General features: G+C 42.5%; 1 protein-coding gene across 2 annotated transcripts; it reads right to left on the bottom strand.

Moving 5' to 3' along the window:
- Positions 1 to 7063: 7063 nt before the first annotated feature.
- On the bottom strand, positions 7064 to 20908 carry LOC130212923 (ubiquitin-conjugating enzyme E2 E1-like). 2 transcript variants are annotated; one of them, XM_056444229.1, is made up of 8 exons: positions 20706 to 20794; positions 19551 to 19627; positions 16448 to 16576; positions 14844 to 15028; positions 13504 to 13554; positions 10593 to 10725; positions 8497 to 8644; positions 7064 to 7289 (listed from the first exon to the last, which is right to left on the bottom strand). In XM_056444229.1, the coding sequence occupies exons 2-8, from the start codon at positions 19605 to 19607 to the stop codon at positions 7192 to 7194; spliced, it is 801 nt and encodes a 266-aa protein (XP_056300204.1). In that variant the 5' UTR covers positions 19608 to 19627; positions 20706 to 20794; the 3' UTR covers positions 7064 to 7191. The 2 variants fall into 2 exon arrangements, with proteins under 2 accessions (XP_056300204.1, XP_056300203.1); XM_056444228.1 differs by lacking the exon at positions 19551 to 19627 and having other exon boundaries at positions 20706 to 20908.
- Between the last annotated feature and the right edge of the window lie 10 nt (positions 20909 to 20918).

Consider the following 20918-nt stretch of genomic DNA (forward strand, 5'->3'; position numbering starts at 1 on the left):
ATTTGCATACGTACATTGCTTCTACTTATTTGTGATTTTAAGGAGATTTCTTATCACTCCTTAAATCTGGAAAATACTGTCAACAGCTATTAGAGTGGAATCCCCTCCCCCCCACCCTCCCCACACACACACAATTTTTTACAGAAACCAAATATTGTAAACAGAAAATTTTACATTTTTCTCTTCTATTGTTTTTTTTAACACACAAAAATGTAGACACTTACTTGCTCTCCTTCTCTTATGAGTGCAAGTATCATCAGCACGGTACATCGTAGTATTAAAAGATTATTGTGATGCATCAATGACACAGAATCTGTAACACAAATATAAATGTAGTGAAGAAGCATTCAGGGGGTTTATTTCAGTAAATATAACAATATCACAATGTAAAAATACATGAAAAGTCATGTATTCAAGTTTTTACTTCAGGTAAAAGTAAAAAAGTAAGTGTTATATATCTGGTCACATGCGATATAAATCTACAGTCATCAGGTATATAAATATATACATAAAAAGAAATAAACGAATAATAACCAACTCAAGCGTAACATTCCTTGATTAATTTAGGTTGTTTGCTAATTGGTTTAAATCCAAATTTGTAGGAAAGAAAAAACGACGTGTCCAACACTACATTATAATATAGTAAGATACATTTTTTTATGATAGTAATATACTAGGGCAACGGCAGTGCGAGCACATGGGTGCGGCCGGTGGCGACCCTGAATTTGGCTACATTAACGTTTTAATTTGTCGTCTCTTTGTGTTTATTAAAGAAGCACCGAAGGCATATCAAATAATTACACTAAAATCTGCTGAAAATCTGGCTTTTTAAAAATAATCTGGTTTTTTTGTCATGTTTTTCATTTGTAACGAATTAGCTACGACTGCACGTTGTTGCGCAACTCTTTTGTTATGCAATGTCCACCATTGAAACGTACTCTGACCTCATACCTTCCACAATTGACGAGCCCTCTTCAACCCACAGTCCTCAGGGCGTGTACAAAAACAAGCGACAATGCAATGATGAATATATATAGATATAAATATATAAATATATATATATATATTTACCCCTTGGACCACCACTGTACTCTACTGGAAGGGAATGTACTTTCTCAATTGGACAATTGGAACAGGTGCAGTCAGCCAGGTAAGTGTGGACATCATGTAATTTGGTCAGGGGGGAGGAGGCGGAGTCATCCCATTACACGGGACAATAACTTAGTTTATTTCACTGTAAATAACTGGATTGTAAAGTTTAACCAAGTGCTCGTGCTCAAGCAGCCCGTCTTCATTAAAGTAACCACGAGGAGCATTTTAACTGGTCATGAAACTCGATGTAAAACCCTTCGTGACCTTCGCGAGTAAACGAGAGCCAAAACGATTTGTCCGTCTCCGTGTCGTTCTTCTTAATCTCTGAATCCCGCGCGGAATAAAACTTTACGTTTAGCGTCAATAACACTGAAGAAGAAGAACAAGGACACAGAGTCTTCGGTGTTGTTGCAGTTAAAAAGGTGTTTCTGATATCATATATTGTAGTAGTGGCTGTTAGCCAAAACACTACAATCTCTGTCCACAGGGGGCGCCAGATCCACGCAAAATAAGGAAAGTGTGTACTTACTTTTAACTGATCATAAATAAGGTCTCCATTGTGATACCGACGCCTCTGCGTGACCTCGTCTACCTAATGTACGTTTTTCCGGCGTACAACCCAGAGACGGCTTTGATCGAGAACCGTCTCTTCATCTTCTTAAAAAAATAGTTTTGAGAATAGTAGAAATGGTTTTAAAAAGAAGTCCCTTCTTTCTTTCACTTTCACTTAAAAAAACAAACGCACGGCGGGAAGCGCTAGTCAGTACAACATCTCGACGAGTCGGTGACGATGAAGAACTCTTCACGGCAATTTCTGTCCACAGGGGGCGCCAGATTCCACGCAACGTTCTCGCCTACGCAAGTTAACGAGAACATCAGCAAGGATATCGTATATATTTCTTAATAGTTTGTGTTAATGCTTCTCAAAGGGGGACACCGCAGAACAAGGACTACACAGAGCAGACTGTCAGACCCTAGTGCAGTAAAATTAGAGGTTTTCTAAAGGGACACTACCACCTTTGTCCACAGGGGGCACCGACAAGTCCTCGTAGTAGCTTTAAGTTAAAGTTAAGCACTTTTTGTGTCATATTGGTGGATTTTGATGTGTTTTTTTAATATCTCATTGGCTTGGCACGCGTCTCTTTCCTTTACAACCGCACAACTCAACACACATCTTAATTGTGTTGACTACTTTGAGATATATACGTCTCTGAGCTTTAATGTCTCCATTTTGGGTCGACACGAGATGATGCCTCTACCAGACGGTTACAAGACTGTGGTGACAGACGGGGGAGTCCAAAGTGAACACGGTCTGGCTTCCAAGAAGTGAAAGTGAAATTTACAATATGTCACATTATTGCCTCGTGTGGAAGTCCCCAAACTGCCCCTGAAATTAAAAAAACTGACGACCCTCCACCGCGCCGCGTCGGCAAACTGTGACGAAGTTAGACCTCGACCACGTTAACGTGAGACCGACTTTAACGGTTTTTAAATGAAATAACTATCGGGTGTTTTGCTGATTAATTTAGATTTATTTACGCCTGCAGAACTAATGAAACTTTTGAATTCCCCAAAAATATTTTATTGTTTTTCCTGAAAGAAAATATTTTAAAATAGAATAATAGAATTAAAAAAAAAACGTAAACATGGACGCGGGATTATAACCTTTTGCTGGTCGTCAAAACTCGAACGCGTGACCTTCCAACGCGGTCACCGGCGTAATGGGTCGCTTATGAAATCTCGGCGTACACAATGTACAATCAAAACAACGCTACAGGAACGGTCCTCTGGCAGCACATCTATTCATCAAATACCTTAGCAGCACACACTGTCCCCGACGTTCACTCACCTTTTGTTCTCATAACATGTAATCACGAAATGTCGATAGCTTATTATAGCGTGAGTCACGATATAGAGCCTCGCCCGTTTACATGAAATACCAACGATGTGAAGCGCTTGTGTACGTAATGGAGAGCGGCTTAACGTTGACTAAATAAAGCGGAAAATGGGGAATAAACTCGCCGCACCGCTGTGGGATTTCAGCTTGTTTTGTTACATATAAATAATAATAAAAATACGTAAAAAATAGGAAATACACGTTTCTAGCTCGGTGTAACGTGTCGGTTAGCGTGAGTGTTTTATTGCTGCAGTTGGCCACGTGTGAGTGAGAAGCCTTTTTTCCTCGATAGTCCCGGAGTTACGGGTTTTAAATCGTTGAATGATTGATGGGAATGTTTAACGTCCCGCCGACCGGACAAAACCAGCCGTGTTTCTAGCATTCGCTAAACATTAACTCCCAGTGTTGTTATTCAGTATGTATCGGGTTCCTGGAAAGGAGTTTTTTTTTCTTTTTGTGAGGAGATTATTGAAAGAAGTCACTGAGATAACAAAAAACGCCCGGGTTAAGTTTAGCAAACACGTGCACGTCTAACACCAATACAGAGCCGCCTGTGTGTGTGTGTGTGTGTGTGTGTGTATGTTCATTCAGACGACTCAGCCGTCTGGCCCGAGTTCAGACTTTAGTGAAATAGTTTTCACTTGGCAGGTCATCTAGACCTTTCATAATCCTCCTAACGTATTTTAAGAACTGAACATTGAAACCATTACAGAGATGTAAAATGCAAATACATCAAACGCTTCGACAGTTAAGGTGCGTTCACTTGCAGCGCGGAAAAATTGCGAGTATGAAGAGAGCGTATGCCGGCTTATATTTTGAGCGTCTTTCTTTTAACCCTTGTGTTGCCTTCGGGTCATTTTGACCCGATTCAATGTTTAACCCTCCTGTCGCCTTCGGGTCATTTTGACCCGATTCAATGTTTAATGTCGGTGTTCTTTCGGGAGTCAACAAACAAACATAAAGTACCTCACACTTAAACTTGGAAAACAATATTAATTCTAATAATTTCCTGGAGATTTTAATAGCTGGGGTCATATTGACCTCAAGGGTAAAATATGTTAGGAAATATAAAGGTAACAGGAGGGTTAAACATTGAATCAGGTCATATTGACCCGAAGGCAACACAAGGGTTAAAAGCATATTAATTACTTAAAACTCAGCGTAAATGCACAATGTGAATTTAACACTTTTCCATCACTTTTCCAAAACTTTGAGGATTTTTGACTTTCCCAGGACTTTTGAATAATCATTTTTTTATTGTTTTCCAGGTTTTCCATGAGTGTACGAACCCTGTATATATTAATATTAATTAAATGCACCGTCTTAGTTAAAGTAAACATTCGACCCATCACAGCGGGTAATTTTCCCCACAAACACATTTTAGAGGGTACGTCTTCTCCTTAAAGGGCCACGCACGGATTTAAACACTCGCCGAGCAGAAAGAACATTGCACACGTAAACATGGAGGAAGAATAGATTATTTTGACTGTCTTAATCCTTCCTGTCTGTGAACAGCTCGTTACTGTATTTCTTTTGTTGTGTTTGTGGGAATCCACTCAGGACTAATTACAGTCCGTGTTCTTCATGCATCGGTGTGTCTCATTAGTGGACAATAATTGGGCAGAAATTAAGGCCGAGTGGCACCGAGGTGTAGGCCGACCTACAATGAGAACTTTGTACTCGTTATTTAACATCGAGTTAAGAGATTTCTCACCGACCATTTACGGGTTGCTAAGCGACAGACAGAAACACATAAACATGACACGGGTGCTTAAATAGTTTTTCTTTCTGAGTTAATACACCTTTTCTTTTTTAAAGCGTGTTTATGTTGCCATAATTTCTCTATGGGGAATAATCAGGAAATCACGGATAAATTTACATGAAAGTACTGTATTATCTGTAAGATACATTTTCATTTATTTTATTTGTAGTATTTGTATTTAATTATTTGTTATGCCTTTTTCCCAATTTTTTGTTGTTCTTTTCTTGGAGTGAGCAACATTTGATGTGTGTTCTTTGTGTGTTGTGCACTGTACATGAATATCATGTGTACCAACACATGCAACTGAAAAAATGACAGAAAGTGACTGTGTAAAAATACACATTGTTATGTTGTTGAAAACTGTTTAAAAAAAGTGAGTAAAAAAATAAATAATTGGAATTAAATGTAATTAAAATGTTTAAAAATGTCATCACCCGCTATGTACCTGAACTGAGCTTCCACGTGAACATCTGGGGATGGGCCGGTGTGCAGGGATCTGCATACCTGTATGTCATCATGCATGTCATTAATAACCACAGTCATTTCCATTTGCCATCATTACCATTGTCCCGGAGTCTCATTTCCTCCACTCCCATCACGTAGTCAACGCTGGCGTGACCGCTGAGAGCGAGGCGAACATTCCTCCTCCATTTTTACACATGCAATGTTCTTTCTGCTCGGACAGGTGTTCAGTCGGAGGGACTTTAAATCCGTGCGTGGCCCTTTAAGAAGAAGGCGCACCCTTTAAAATGTCTTTGTGGGTGAAATTACCCGCCGTGATGGGTCGAATGTTTATTTTAACTAACTCGTGTTTTGATTGTTCCTCCCGAGACGATGCATTTAATTAATATTAATAAATACAGTGTTCGTACGCTCATTGAAAACCTGGAAGTCATTTAAAAATGTTTATTTCCAGGCCAGGAAAAAACAAGAATCCCCAAAGTTTTGGAAAAGTCATGAAAATGTGTTATATTCATACGTTGCATTTAAACTGAGTTTTAAATATTTAATATGCTTTTTAAAAGAATGACGCTCAAAATATAAGCCGGCATACACATTTTCATACTGCAAGTGAACGCATCTTAACTGAAGAGACATAAATGTTTTATTCTTCTATCTAAAATATTGTCTCTCATTCATTTGAGTCATTTAAGGTTATTTACTGTATGTTTGGAATTCTCATTGTTAGTTTAAATACAAATTTTTTTCACCTTTTCATGTTTACACCAAGATAAAAATAAATGAATGTGGTCATGTAAATTTGGATTAAAGTCCTGGACACCCATTGGTCGAGGTGTGTGTGAACCCTGTTCTTAAGCACCGCGTGACGTCACTCTGCCGTGTTCTAGGACACGTTGTACTTTTGCTTTCCAGTATGTGAAAAGTCAAATGTTTCAAGTTCCCAAGTGGAGTCAGAAAAATAAAGGGCAGATATGTGCCAACAGATGGAGAGGTCATCCTTCTCTTCTTGGCCTCCCGTGACTTCACGTGATGTGGAAAATGTCCCGGTGACATTCGAAGAGTTACGTCTCTGTGGCGACGAGGTCACAGAGACGGGGTCGTTACGTCATACCCCGAATCAAGAACACGCTGCTGCTGCTGGTCGTTGACTGGCCGCCGGTAACGGAGCTTTTAGTGGTTTAAACTCTCCTAAAGGTCACAAGGTCACAGCGGGAAATGCCAAAGAGGAAAAATGTGATCGGCAAAGAAACCGATGGGAAATTATTTAGTTTTGACTTAAAAGTCAAAGGTCAACGGTTTGTCTCAGCACCCAAAACATCATGTAACTTAATGTGTGATTTAATCTTAATTATATCTACCACTGTAACGGTACTTTTTCTATAAATGATAAATTAGTGTTTGCAGCATCATCATCAACATTATTATTATTATTAACTGCATCAGAGAAGAAGCAGCCAGAAAACAAAGTTATCCATACTTTAATTACCGTTAATATTTAACATTTACAGGCACTATAATAATAATAATTAATAAATGGTTTATAACATTGTGTAGTTTGTGTGCATTTATCTACGGTTGTTTACAAACTTCTCACTGGTTGTTGAAAAACGCATTAATAAAACTTATCATATGAAGTTAATGAACACTAAATACGGAGAGTTAAAAAATGTCACCAAATTATCAAATAAATACTCCTGAACGTTGTTGTGACATCATCACAGAACAACTTGTAATATTAATTGACGTGGCGTCGTCATTACAGGAAGTTATTATTATTATTGTTGTTGTTATGCTCGGCTGGTTCCCATGAAGTCTGAACTTTAAATAAAAATAAAGAGGCCGCCGACGTCTCCTTTTCCATCGTGTTCCTTTATTACCATATTCGTGGAGATAACTTAATCAGGAAGCAAAAAATATACCAGACAATAAAGAACTACAAATCTGAGATAGAAATCCCCCCCCCCCTCCCCCCGAGGGTCTATGTGGCGTATCTCTTGGTCCACTGTTTGGCCGTCCGGTCGTGCTCCGCTCTGTTCGTCGTGTACTGGGTGGCGATGCTTCCCACCAGGGGGTCGGCTGGAGGACATTATAGAGGTTATAAGAAAGAAATTATATATGTACAAAATAAAAATGTAAAACCACAAAGAGAGGACGAACTCAGAGACCCAAACGAACTCCCTCTCCTCTGCTGCGTCTCTTTATTCAGAAACAGGAAGTAGACGAGAGAATTTGAGCATTTAGAAATCTTTGCTCAGATTCCACGACCTCACCTCTACTCGGGATTCGTGTTTATTATAGAGAAAAACATATATTTTAGATCTTATAGAACTTGAAAAAAACGTATTTGCGGCGGTAAAAAGCAGAAACCGCCTCGGTGCTTTTACTCTGACGAGCGAGGCGTCCAGGTGACTTCCTGTCAAGGTGGCGGCGCCGACTAAATTAAACAGAATTCTCTCACACACGAGTTTCTGATTCCTGTTTTGTGAAACCACGGGGAAGCCGTTCGGACCGAGATTTGTCGAGATTCAAAACGTGATTTTGAATTTCCCCTCTCGTCACATTCACTGGAAATGTGAGATTTAAAAAAAGAAAAAGATTTCCCCCGAGTTCACGGCGCTAAACGATTCTTTCTAAATCAGATTAAAAAGACAACGACAGCCCAATCAGGAGCAATGAGGACTGCAGAGAGAGAGAGAGAGAGAGAGAAAGAGAGGGGGAGCAAGAAAGAAAGAGAGCGAGAAAGAAAGAGAGAGAGAGAGAGAGAGAGAGAGAGAGAAAGAGAGGGGGAGCAAGAAAGAAGAGAGCGAGAAAGAAAGAGAGAAAGAGAGCGAGAAAGAAAGAGAGCGAGAAAGAAAGAGAGCGAGAAAGAAAGAGAGAGAGCGAGAAAGAAAGAGAGAGCGAGAAAGAAAGAGAGCGAGAAAGAAAGAGAGGAGAGCGAGAAAGAAAGAGCGAGAAAGAAAGAGAGAGAGAGAAAGAGAGCGAGAAAGAAAGAAAGAAAGAGAGCGAGAAAGAAAGAGAAAGAGAGCGAGAAAGAAAGAGAGAGAGAAAGAAAGAGAGAGAGAGAAAGAAAGAGAGAGAGAGAGAGAGAAAGAGAGGCGGTGAAATAAAAAACTTCTCAGAGGAAGACGCCACAAAATGTTCGTCTTGCATCTTTAAAGAGAGGCGGGGCCGCCGCCACAAAGACACGTTTCCCAGCATGCACTTGTGCTCGACATTTTCCGCCCTGGAGTAAAAACTAAAAGCCGACGTCCACGACAACGAACAAGAGCGCCCGGCGTCTCACCGGGGTTGCAGTCTGTGAGCAGGGAGCAGATGGACAGCAGCACCTTGGAGACGGTGAGCGCCGGACTCCAGTTGTCCTTCAGGATGTCCAGACAGATCACGCCCTGGCTGTTGATGTTGCAGTGGTAGATCCTGGTGCGGAAGGTCACCTGAGGACACACACACACACACACACACACACACACACACACACACACACACACACACACACACACACACACACACACACACACACACACACACACACACACACACACACACACACACACACACACACACACACGAAGAGGTTCAGTCGGAGCGGGGGAGGGGAGGACGGGACATGTCGGACTACCGTTTCCCTGCCTCCGACCCCAAAACAATGAAGACCCGAGGATGTTTTCTGAGGAGTTCCTCGAGGTCTTGGTGTCTCAAGAAGGATTTCTGATCGTTCATATGAATTCTTAAGTGGTCAAAAATGATTAAATTTAGCACCGATTTAAATGGCGTCAACCTAAAATCGCGGCGACAACTTGTGATAAATAAAAGAGAACCTCATCTAAACACTCGACACACAGGGCTGCGTGTTCTGTGTTAATCCTTACATTAAAAAACTCTAAGCGTAGTCCTTCAGTGTCAAACCTGCAGTCAGGGCGCCACGCGGCCCTCATTTCTATCTGCAGACATGATCGCCCTCTGGTGGCGGAAAAGAGGTACTTCTAAATGCCAGGAAACGCCATCGCTGTGACTTCTGCATTCATAAGAAATGGAAACCTCTCGTTAAAAAGGCAGAAGTGAGAGCACATTATTTATTATATAGATTTAATGTTTCATCCCACTGGAAATGAGCCGTTGTAAAAGAAACAGAACTGTTTTACAAAGGAGGTTGACATTTTTATGGCCGTCATAACGCCCCAATATAACTTAATTGGTCCAAATAATAAACCTGTGGGGACAAAGAAATGACCCGCTGGGCATCTCCTCACTGTTCTTCACTCCACTGCACACACACACACACAATGCACTCACACAGAAAGAAGAAAAGAACGCTCTTATTGTGAAACATTATGTGTGATAAGTGACTTCCTGTGGCACCTTCTACATAACTGAAAAAAGGGGTAATACCATCAGTACCGTGGGGGGTTTGAAGGGGTAATATCATCAGTACCATGGGGGGGTTTGAAGGGGTTTGAAGGGGTAATATCATCAGTACCATGGGGGTTTGAAGGGTGATACCATCAGTACCGTGGGGGGTTTGAAGGGTGATACCATCAGTACTTGGGGGTTTGAAGGGTAATACCATCAGTACCGTGGGGGGTTTGAAGGGGTGATACCATCAGTACTTTGGGGGGTTTGAAGGGGTGATACCATCAGTACCGTGGGGGGTTTAAAGGGGTGATACCATCAGTACCTTGGGGGTTTGAAGGGTAATACCATCAGTACTGTGGGGGTTTGAAGGGTGATACCATCAGTACCGTGGGGGTTTAAAGGGTGATACCATCAGTACTTTGGGGGAGTTTGAAGGGGTAATACCATCAGTACCTTGGGGGGTTTGAAGGGGTAATACCATCAGTACTGTGGGGGGTTTGAAGGGGTGATACCATCAGTACCTTGGGGGTTTAAAGGGGTGATACCATCAGTACCTTGGGGGGTTTGAAGGGGTAATACCATCAGTACTGTGGGGGGTTTGAAGGGGTGATACCATCAGTACCGTGGGGGGTTTAAAGGGGTGATACCATCAGTACCGTGGGGGTTTGAAGGGGTAATACCATCAGTACCTTGGGGGGTTTGAAGGGGTGATACCATCAGTACCGTGGGGGGTTTAAAGGGGTGATACCATCAGTACCGTGGGGGGTTTGAAGGGGTAATACCATCAGTACCTTGGGGGGTTTGAAGGGGTGATACCATCAGTACCGTGGGGGGTTTGAAGGGGTGATACCATCAGTACCTTGGGGGGTTTAAAGGGGTGATACCATCAGTACCTTGGGGGGTTTGAAGGGGTAATACCATCAGTACTTTGGGGGGTTTGAAGGGGTGATACCATCAGTACCGTGGGGGGTTTAAAGGGGTGATACCATCAGTACCTTGGGGGGTTTGAAGGGGTGATACCATCAGTACCTTGGGGGGTTTGAAGGGGTAGTCGGACGTGAAGGCGATGTCCAGGAAGAAGACTCCTCCCTCGTACACGGAGCCCGGGGGTCCCAGGATGGTCGACCTCCACTCATAGATGTTGTCTCCTTTGGGGCCGGCGCTGCAGGCGGGAAAACAACAACAAACATGTTTACTCACAGCTGCACGAACACGCGGCGATGCAACGTCCACACGGGAACGCCGATCTCAAGACCTTTAACGGGCTTCTTAAAGGTCAACCTCAGAGGTAAAACCTGACTTAAAAACGCGGTGGATGCACCTGCCCCGGCTAAAACGTAAATAATCCATGTTTACTCTCATTTTACTTGTCAGTAAGGACAAAGAAATTAAATAAACAAACATTCTGAAATAAATCTCAGTAAATGCAGCGTGATAATGAATAAAAAGACGCCCACACACCGTCACTCTGGATGATACGCTTCTGCTGATCTGGATCTACATCAATGAACGACGGGATGAAGGTCATACGGACTTTGACAACAATTTTTAAAAAGGACCTAGAATGCACCGATACATTCCTGCAAAGTGACTTTCGCAGATTAGCGGTCACAAAGATTATAATCCACACCAACGTGGACGTGTTTCAGCCGGCCGCGACGTAGAAACATCGATCCGCGACGCCCCCGTTGGGACGAATGAGATTAAAGATACAAGTGTTAATGTGACCGATGAAAGACGTCCAAGTGGTTTTCATGACGTGGACACGCCTCACAACAACCGGTCTCGTCTCACCAGCGTCCTCGGTCCCCCGTTAAGGGGTGCGGGAGCACTTCATTTTGATTTAATTTAAGATATGTCGGTTTTTAACTCCATCAGACACATTTTAAACCTTCCCCGTAAACCAGAAGACCTTCAACTGTCAAACAGATTGAACTTCAAGAGTTTTCCAGCGAGACGGCAGCCAAACTTATTACCACACTCCAGATGAAAGCTCCTTTAAAGGGACAGTAACCCAGAGGGAGTGGTTGTATTTAACAAGACGGATTTAATTTTATATTTATTTAAATATAGGAGCTGAAATAGCAAATAAATCACTTATTTACCGGCTGTATCTTCTCCAATTTTAGAATTTGCGGATTTTGTTCCCCTCCGTTTTATATCGTTGATAAATTGATAACTAAGAAAAAAATAATACTGTTTAAGAATGGGACTTTGCGATATTTGTTTGAAAATCAATAAGGAAAATAATTGTTTAGATGCAGCCCTAATAGTTCAAACTAAATTTAAATAAATAATCTGCACCACACTTAGCAGTACCAATAATATTGCTATTACTTTCCTCTTGGTCTATATCAGTCCAATAAACAAGTTATAAAAACGTTCACGATACGAGAAAAACGGATAATCAACGACTTCCGTTTCATTGGCATCAGCAACGTGCACACGCGCTTCCTTCTGGCGCAAGAACAAAGTTAAGCTCGAGTGTATTTTCACATTATGAACGTTTGAGAAACCTGTCGCCCTTCAGAGGGAACCTTCAGCCATCCGTCCTTAATCCAGAGTTTAAGCCGTTAATTTAACCGAGAACAGTCACGACACAGACGGACGCATTTAGGACGGAAAGCTGTGAACACCCGTCCAAGTTCCTGTAGTTTCCCCGTCTTCTCACGCGTTTAAAAAGAGGACGACGACGAGGGGGCCGCGTCGTTCCGGTTAGCGACGAATATCCAGACGGGGGTTTGTTTTTGGGTCGGTCCGCGGCCCCCGAGGAGGCTCCTTTGATCTACCGAGCCGCGATGGAAGAGATTCCTCTGTGTTCTCCTTTTCACAGGGAGGTCAGAGGTCAGGCTCCTGCTGCAGAAAACCGCTCCCTGGAGCACGGTGGAGGGCGTCGGTGATTCGCCTCAGGGCGCCCCGGACGGAGCTCGAACCCGGAGCGTCTGCTTCTAAAAGGATGAACTTTCAAGCCACAACACTGGAGGAAACCGAGCTTAGAGCTGCAACTAGCGGTTACTTTCTTCTTTTTTTAAATTGGCCTTGAAAATGCCAGGAAATAAAAAAGATAAACGGTCTTCGCTTTTCAAAAACACAAAGTGAAAAATAGAGAAAAAAATAAGGAAAAAAACCCAAAAGTATTAAGTGTTAACATATAAAACAAAGAAAAGCGAAAGAGTAATGAGGTGGGGCGCCGTTACATAACCAATAACACATGTTTGATCTTTTTCAAGTGTTTTAAGAGGCATTTATGTTTTTTTAAAGTGAAGTTTGGTGAACGTTAATCATTTGTTTGTCTTTTGTAGGACTGCTTTGTTTTTAAGAAAACTAAAATGTAAATCAGATGTGAATATTTTTTTATTATTTTATTCTTAGACACTATTTTGAGGAGAGCCAAACTGAAAATGTGCAGTGAAAAAAGAAGAATATTTGGATGATTTTAAACAAACTGGCGTTCGTCCTTACGCATACCTGCAAACTCATGAGGGAGGAAAAAGGTGACAAGGGGGGGGGGGGGGTCATCGCGGCGCACGAGACGAGTCGACTGCAACGCCGCCTAGTGGTCGGATCGGGTATTACGGTCAGTGTGAGGCTTAATATCAAAGTCAGCCCAGTCAGAAAAAAATTAATTAAAAAAGGAAATACTGCACTTGGCAGCAGAGGAGCGCTCAAATATTCCTCACACTGCCCTCACTAAACAGGATATGGAATCAGGGAAACACGATTGCTATAAAATCAAAAGTATTCCGCCGTACAAACGTCTCCACCCGCCGCTGAGAAACGAGGCGTTTACACGGAGGGATGAACCCGGCCCGTCAGAGGAGGAGTCTGGGAGTCGTGCGTGTGCTTTGCATCCGAGCTTGAGGTTTGATCACGGCAATAAGTCGCGGGTGGAAAACCAATCGTGGGATCGGTGAGTCGAAAGCAAGAGGATGAAACCCACCTGCAGTTGGGCGGAGGGTCCAGAGTAATATCAGCCAGCTCTTTCTGAATCCTGCACACACAAGAAACACAAGTAAATAACAACAACAAACAGTCGCGGTTACATCGCGTCACCGGAACATTCGAGGGAAATGTGGGGGTTACTAACGGGAATGTAATAAATAAAAAGAACATTTAAAATAAGGAACAATACATTGAGCAGATCGCAGCGGCAATGCTGGCGGTGTGACACGTGTTGGTATAAATAACATGAATATTTCCACTGTTGTTTGTGTATTTAACTCAGAAAAGGGAAATAATCCACGTTACATCAATATTTCACACTTTCCAGTTCACCAAGATCGTAAAAACATGTCTTCGTGGGAAGCGAGAGAACCGCTTCACATGTCTTGTCAAGCAACAGGATAAACCGGGAAATCTGCATCGTAATTAATATTTGGTTTGACCTCCGCGGTCCAGTTGCTGCTCGATCGGTGCCAAGTGATTCGAGTCCTTGGACGACGTCGTCACTCTCACTGCGACGGTGTTCCCTTTCTCTGCAGGTTCATTACCTTCGCATTGAAAATGCGGAAGGTTATGTTTTGATCGCCGTGTATTTATTTATATGCGTGTTATTCGCATAACAAAAAAAGTTTTAAACCGAATCACATGAAATTTGGTGGGATGATTGGTTATTATCCGGGGACCATTTGATTAGATTTTGGGATCGATCGGGTCAAAGTTAAGGTCAAACTCTTCTTTTTACCATAGCGCGGTCAATTTCTATCCAATTGGCATGCAACTAATGCCAAAATGTTCATAATTCAATGCCCAATCTTGTGATATGCGAAGGTATGCGCTCTACCGAGTGCCCGTTCTAGTTCTCTATTGTTTTGTTTTCATGTTTGTTATTTTACACAACAAGTAAGAATATAGAATAAATCGCTTTTTGATCGTGATACTTTGAATATTTTTTGTTTTTTAAACAGGTAGTGGTATCGGATTACATTTTTTAAAAGACCCTCCCAAATGTGGCTGTAATAAAATAAAATAAATTGTTTTGTTTGTCTTTTCAGGAGGAGAAAAACGAAGTTTTTATGACGTGACTTTGTGGTCAGTTCAAGCTGCGGTGGAGAAGAAATTAGCATGTGTTCCTCTTCTAAGATGAATTTCCTCTTCAGCCGAACAACGGTGCACTAAATGTAATTAAAGTGGTCGGTATTCGTGTTTGAAGTGGAATTTTCCCACAAGAAAGAAACCCGATGAAAGCGAATAATTAGGAGGAAACAACTGGCCGGTTGTGGCATGCGACCTGAGCTGACGGAATACAACGGAGTCGTTCCTTTATATATTTGTGTTCACCTTTTGGCGCTCGTGGAAAGCAGCTTGGAGGTCTTGCTCATGCTGGCTTTGCTCTCCCGTTTCTTTTTGCAAAGTACGTCCCTCTGACTGCTTTGGCTGGAGGAAGGCGGCGATGAAGACGAGCTGGTGCTGGCACGGGAATCCTCATCCGACATACCGTATTGGATTGGAGATGAACCGGAAACCTGGAGGTGAGCGGAAGAGAACGACAAAAACAAACAAACTAAATAAGAAGATGGAAGGCGGAGCGGCTTCAGAAAGAGTTCCACCCAAAGACGACGCTCACATGGCCTCCGAGCGGCCATGACGGCAGACACATTTCATCATAATTATACAAATCACGATTCATAAACATTCATTAGTATCTTTAACTGGCAGAAATACTGACACTCTTATCTGTAGTCTGGTATTTAAACTGCAGAGACTCAGAAATGAGTGCTCGATGATGGAAGATGATGTTGGTGAAGAATACCCTTAACATTAGTGTATTTGCATTAAAAAATAATTATTTACGATCAATAACTTGCATTGTTTTCGGAGCAGAAACACTGACAGCCGTCTCCGTAGTCCGGTACTCTAACTCCTCTTTTCTTGAGCCAACAGACTCAGATTTGAGTGTTAGTGTAACATTAAATGTGTATTTTAAGTCGTTTAACGTCCATGTTTTTCACGTCACAGCATATTGTATAGAATAAATACTGACAGACGTCTCTGTGCTGTTAACCGCCACATTACATCCTTTAAATTGAGATGATTATGAGGGGTAAAACTGTATTTAACGTGATGTTTATTTACATTAAATCACATAGTAATCATCAGTTCGCCACCGGCTCCGTGACGGTTGACGAACAGCCGTTCGCCGCGACGGCCGTTTGGCGAGCGAAGTGCACGGTTCGCACGCGCACGCGCTACAATTAACCGTTTCACACCCGCGAACTCCAGCCTGCGAACAATGTGGTCATTCAATTAGAATCAATGGAGACGTTTCGCGGGGTGTGTTATCAACAAGATGACCCCCCCCTCCCCCGGTACAATAACAACAACAACAAAAACAACACATGAACACAGCTACCTGCAAACAGCCCCCCCCCTCTCACGTCCCCCGTAACAACAACCGACAACGCACGCGCAGGCTCAACGACTTCAGGGGGGGGGGGGGGGGTGCGACTACTTCTTGGAAGAGCGTGGAGGAAGAGCTGCTTTGCTAGGCATCCCTTCGCAAGTGAAACAGACAACCGGGCTGACCGTGATACACACGCCGGTTAGTCTCTGAGGGGAGGAGTTAAACTTAACCTCGCGGCTATTTATGTGAAAAAGGAGGGCACGGACTGCGTATTCTAAGGCCAGAAATGTGACAACGGAACGTTAAACGCGTCAGACGGCATACGGGGAACAGCGTCAAGTTCCAGCACGTAGCCGGAGCCCGTTTTCCATGCGAACCAACTAAACACCACGACCGTGTTGTTTATTTCTCTAAAAAGCCGACGAAATGACCTTCGACTTCACCGAGAAAAGGACGCAGGCTGCGGACCGAGTCGTACCCTTCGCGGTCTCGGTGAAACATCGGTCTTAAACCGCCTATTTCGGCCGCTATTAAAACTTACCCAGTCTATTGTGTCTGGAGCTCCGCCACAGTGTCGGCTGGCTGGTGGCTGTCGCCCTCTGCGGAACGGAAGTAGCCTACCGCGGCGGCAGCGAGCCGCCCGGCCCCCGGTCCTCGTCTGGAGAACCGCCTACATCACACACATTATTAGAGGTTTAACTATAATCATGGGGAGGTGACATCGTAATGTTATCTTTAAAAATGCAACACCTCGCTACGTCACCCGTGTTTGCAACACCGTCGGTCGAACTTGTGAACTTTGTGTTTCATGAACTTCAATATTTTTATTTTTATTTTGAGGATGTGTTTATGCCACCTGGTTACAACAAATGCATAATACATGCATTACTACATTTAGCATCTACAGCATTAAAACAAAACAAAAATGTCACAATTAATGTGGTGATAATGAAATCAAGCCACACATTCAATGCCAGTTTCATCATTTAAAAGACAATCTGGAGGGTGAGATGTGTTGTTTACAAGTGTTCATCTACTTCTGCAATGACTAAGTTGCTGCATCGCTGGCCACAGAAACTGAAAAACCACGTCTGACTCATGACTAAGAAGGTGTTATTATTATTAAATTATAGGGCCTGTGAGTTGACATCATTCATTGCATGCTGCAGCCTCCCAGAGCCCATTCTCACAGCTCCAATTGGACAATATGGCTTGTTTCTATTTCTGTCTCGATTCTCTGCACTTATTCTAACTGCATCTGGTACGATTACTGGTACACTACGTGGTGTGAGTTGTTCAGAGGCCTCAAGGAGCCATCGTGGAAGAACAATCAATACTTGTTTTATTAAGATCCAGCCATATATATGTAATTTAATGTCCATCTTATTATTTACACCGACTCCCGCCCAAATCAGAACAGACATAAGTCTTTTTTTGATTTGTTTGCAACAGGATCTGGAGCCTCAACTCTGTATAAACAGACCCAGAGCTGACTTACTTGGTGCTTCACTTAAAAGCTTTCGTAGGATTCATTTATAAAGCCGGAACATGTTGTGCGCGAGGATTTAAAGTTCCTTCTGTTTTTAATACTTTATTTCCCGCTGTGACTTTCCCAAAAGATCAGCGCTGGAATGTAAAACGGTTCGTTTGTCGGCTATTTCGTTGTATTATTTCACCGGTAAAGTGAAACAAGGTGGAGAACCTCTGAAGAGCCACACAGGGGCTCAACGTGTTCTCTGTGAGTGTGTTGGAAGACATGATGTATAATCCAAAACAGGAGAAGTGTGTTGATGTTCTTTGTGAAAACAGTCCAGGCTCTGTGGGGGAGGAGGTGGTGCCGATTCTGGGGTGGTGGTGGGGGGGGGGGGGGGGCAGCAGCAGGGGTCTGCTTCTGTGTTGACCCGTTTCCACCCCAGACCTCAGCTCTCCGACGTGGTCCTGCTGCAGCTTGTGTTCGAGATGCTTTGCTTCAACTTTATTAACATCGTCACATACGTACAGGTAGATACGTACAGGTACATACGCACAGGTACATACGCACAGGTACATACGCACAGGTACATACGCACAGGTACATACGCACAGGTACATACGCACAGGTACATACACAGGTACATACGCACACGTACATACGCACAGGTACATACGCACAGGTACATACGCACAGGTAGATACGCACAGATACATACGCACAGGTACATACGCACAGGTACATACGCACAGGTACATACGCACAGGTACATACGCACAGGTACATACGCACAGGTACATACACACAGGTACATACACAGGTACATACGCACAGGTACATACACACAGGTACATACGCACAGGTACATACGCACAGGTACATACGCACAGGTACATACGCACAGGTACATACGCACAGGTACACACGCACAGGTACACACACACAGGTACACACGCACAGGTACATACGCACAGGTACATACGCACAGGTACATACATACAGGTACATACGCACAGGTACATACACACAGGTACATACACACAGGTACATACGCACAGGTACATACACACAGGTACATACATACAGGTACACACACAGGTACATACACACAGGTACATACACACAGGTACATACATACAGGTACATACACACAGGTACATACGTACAGGTACATACATACAGGTACATACACACAGGTACATACGTACAGGTACATACACACGTACATTCATACAGGTACATACACACAGGTACATACGTACAGGTACATACATACAGGTACATACACACAGGTACATACGCACAGGTACATACAGGTACATACAGGTACATACACAGGTACATACACACAGGTACATACGCACAGGTACATACACACAGGTACATACACACAGGTACATACATACAGGTACATACACACAGGTACATACATACAGGTACATATGCACAGGTACATACACACAGGTACATACACACAGGTACATACATACAGGTACATACACACAGGTACATACGCACAGGTACATACATACAGGTACATACACACAGGTACATACACACAGGTACATACATACAGGTACATACACACAGGTACATACGTACAGGTACATACATACAGGTACATACACAGGTACATACACAGGTACATACGCACAGGTACATACACACAGGTACATACGCACAGGTACATACGCACAGGTACATACGCACAGGTACATACGCACAGGTACATACGCACAGGTACATACACACGTACATTCATACAGGTACATACGCACAGGTACATACGCACAGGTACATACGCACAGGTACATACGCACAGGTAGATACACACGGCTGGATTCGGAGAAAATAGGCCCCCGGGCTAAAGGCCCCCACCACCTGTCCGACACAGGAGCCTTTAAAGTTAGTGTGCCTCTTTGTCGTAATGTAATGGCCGTTTGTAGAAGTTGTGTCTTTTTCTAGTAATGTTGTGTCTCTTTGTGTCAATTTGTAGTAGTTTTTGTCTTTTTTTTGTTATGTTGAATCTCTTTTTAGTCGTTGTGTCCTGCGACAGCCACAGATATTTGATTATTTTTCTCTTTTTTTTGCTGTCAGGGTGAAATGAAAACATCAATGTCTTTGAAGATGATTACCAAACCCTGTGATAACCAGCAAAACACTCATCTCTCACCGGGGACAGATGCAGACTGAGTCCGAGTGTTGCCATGGCGATGCATTTACATCTCATCGTTACTGGAAATTGTAATCCTAAGAGATCAAAAAGGAGCGATCGTCTATATGGGTTCCTGGTCAGGTTGAGCTCTTCCAGTTCATCACTACAATACTAACATCATCGACTGGCATCAATCCATCCAACAGCTGCTGAGCAGCAAAACTAAATATCCTAAATTCATTTTGGCCCAAACCGGCTCACCACAAGCGATCACGTGACCCCATAAATATACCACTTACACTAAAGACGTGTAATAAGATATTTAATGACTGTCACGCTGAATTTTACTAACACGCATCACAATGATGGTGACTGTAAATAATGATAATTCAGTCATATATACACTACCGTTCAAAAGTTTGGGGTCATCCAGACAATTTCGTGTCTTCCATGAAAACTCACTTTTATTTATCAAATGAATTGAAAATTGAATAGAAAATATAGTCAAGACATTGACAAGGTTAGAAATAATGATTAATATTTGAAGTATTAATTTTGTTCTTCAAACTTCAAGCTCAAAGGCCAGTTGTATAGCTTATATCACCAGCATAACTGTTTTCAGCTGTGCTAACATAATTGCACAAGGGTTTTCTAATCAGATATTAGTCTTCTAAGGCGATTAGCAAACACAATGTACCATTAGAACACTGGAGTGATAGTTGCTGGAAATGGGCCTCTATACACCGATGGAGATATTTAATTAGAAACCAGACGTTTCCACCTAGAATAGTCATTTACCACATTAACAATGTATAGTGTGTATTTTTGATTAATGTTATCTTTATTGAAAAAACAGTGCGTTTCTTTGAAAAATAAAGACATTTTAGTGACCCCAAACTTTTGAACGGTAGTAAATAATATATATATAAATAATATCAATATATATTTATATTATATATAAATATATATGTATAAATATATAAATAATAAAAATATATATAATATAAATTATGTATATTTATATTATATATGTATAAATAATATATAAATATATATGCAGCACTATCAGTGGGCCATCAGCAAGTGGCTGCAAACCGGCGTTATCCGAGGAAGTCTCCCATTGGTCCAATCGATGCAATTGACCCTTAGTCCCGCCGCCCTCGGCCACCTTACCCCGGAGCCCACGCTGTCACTAATTGCCAGTGTTCCCGAAGAGAAGAATGTCGTGGAGATCCAATTCATCGCGTTTCTGCGACTTCCTGCAGACCAGAGGCTGAGGACACGAGGACAGTAGTTAGGATGCAGATATCGAATTAAAAACAAAAGAAACTCTTGTAATCGAGACGATGTTTCAGACTATAAAGGTTACGGGGTGTGTGTGTGTGT

Source organism: Pseudoliparis swirei, chromosome 22, assembly GCF_029220125.1.
Source record: "Pseudoliparis swirei isolate HS2019 ecotype Mariana Trench chromosome 22, NWPU_hadal_v1, whole genome shotgun sequence".
In the NCBI taxonomy this organism is placed as follows: Eukaryota; Metazoa; Chordata; class Actinopteri; order Perciformes; family Liparidae; genus Pseudoliparis; species Pseudoliparis swirei.

Coding starts and splice junctions, on each gene's coding strand:
- LOC130212923 (XM_056444228.1), bottom strand. CDS start 20,774: ATGAATTGGATCTCCACGACATTCTTCTCTTCGGGAACACTGGCAATT. Junction 8,645..10,592: donor ACCCCTTCAAACCCCCCAAG/GTACTGATGGTA, acceptor GTGTGTCCTCAG/GTGACCTTCCGCACCAGGAT. Junction 7,290..8,496: donor GCTCACAGACTGCAACCCCG/GTGAGACGCCGG, acceptor AATGTCCTCCAG/CCGACCCCCTGGTGGGAAGC.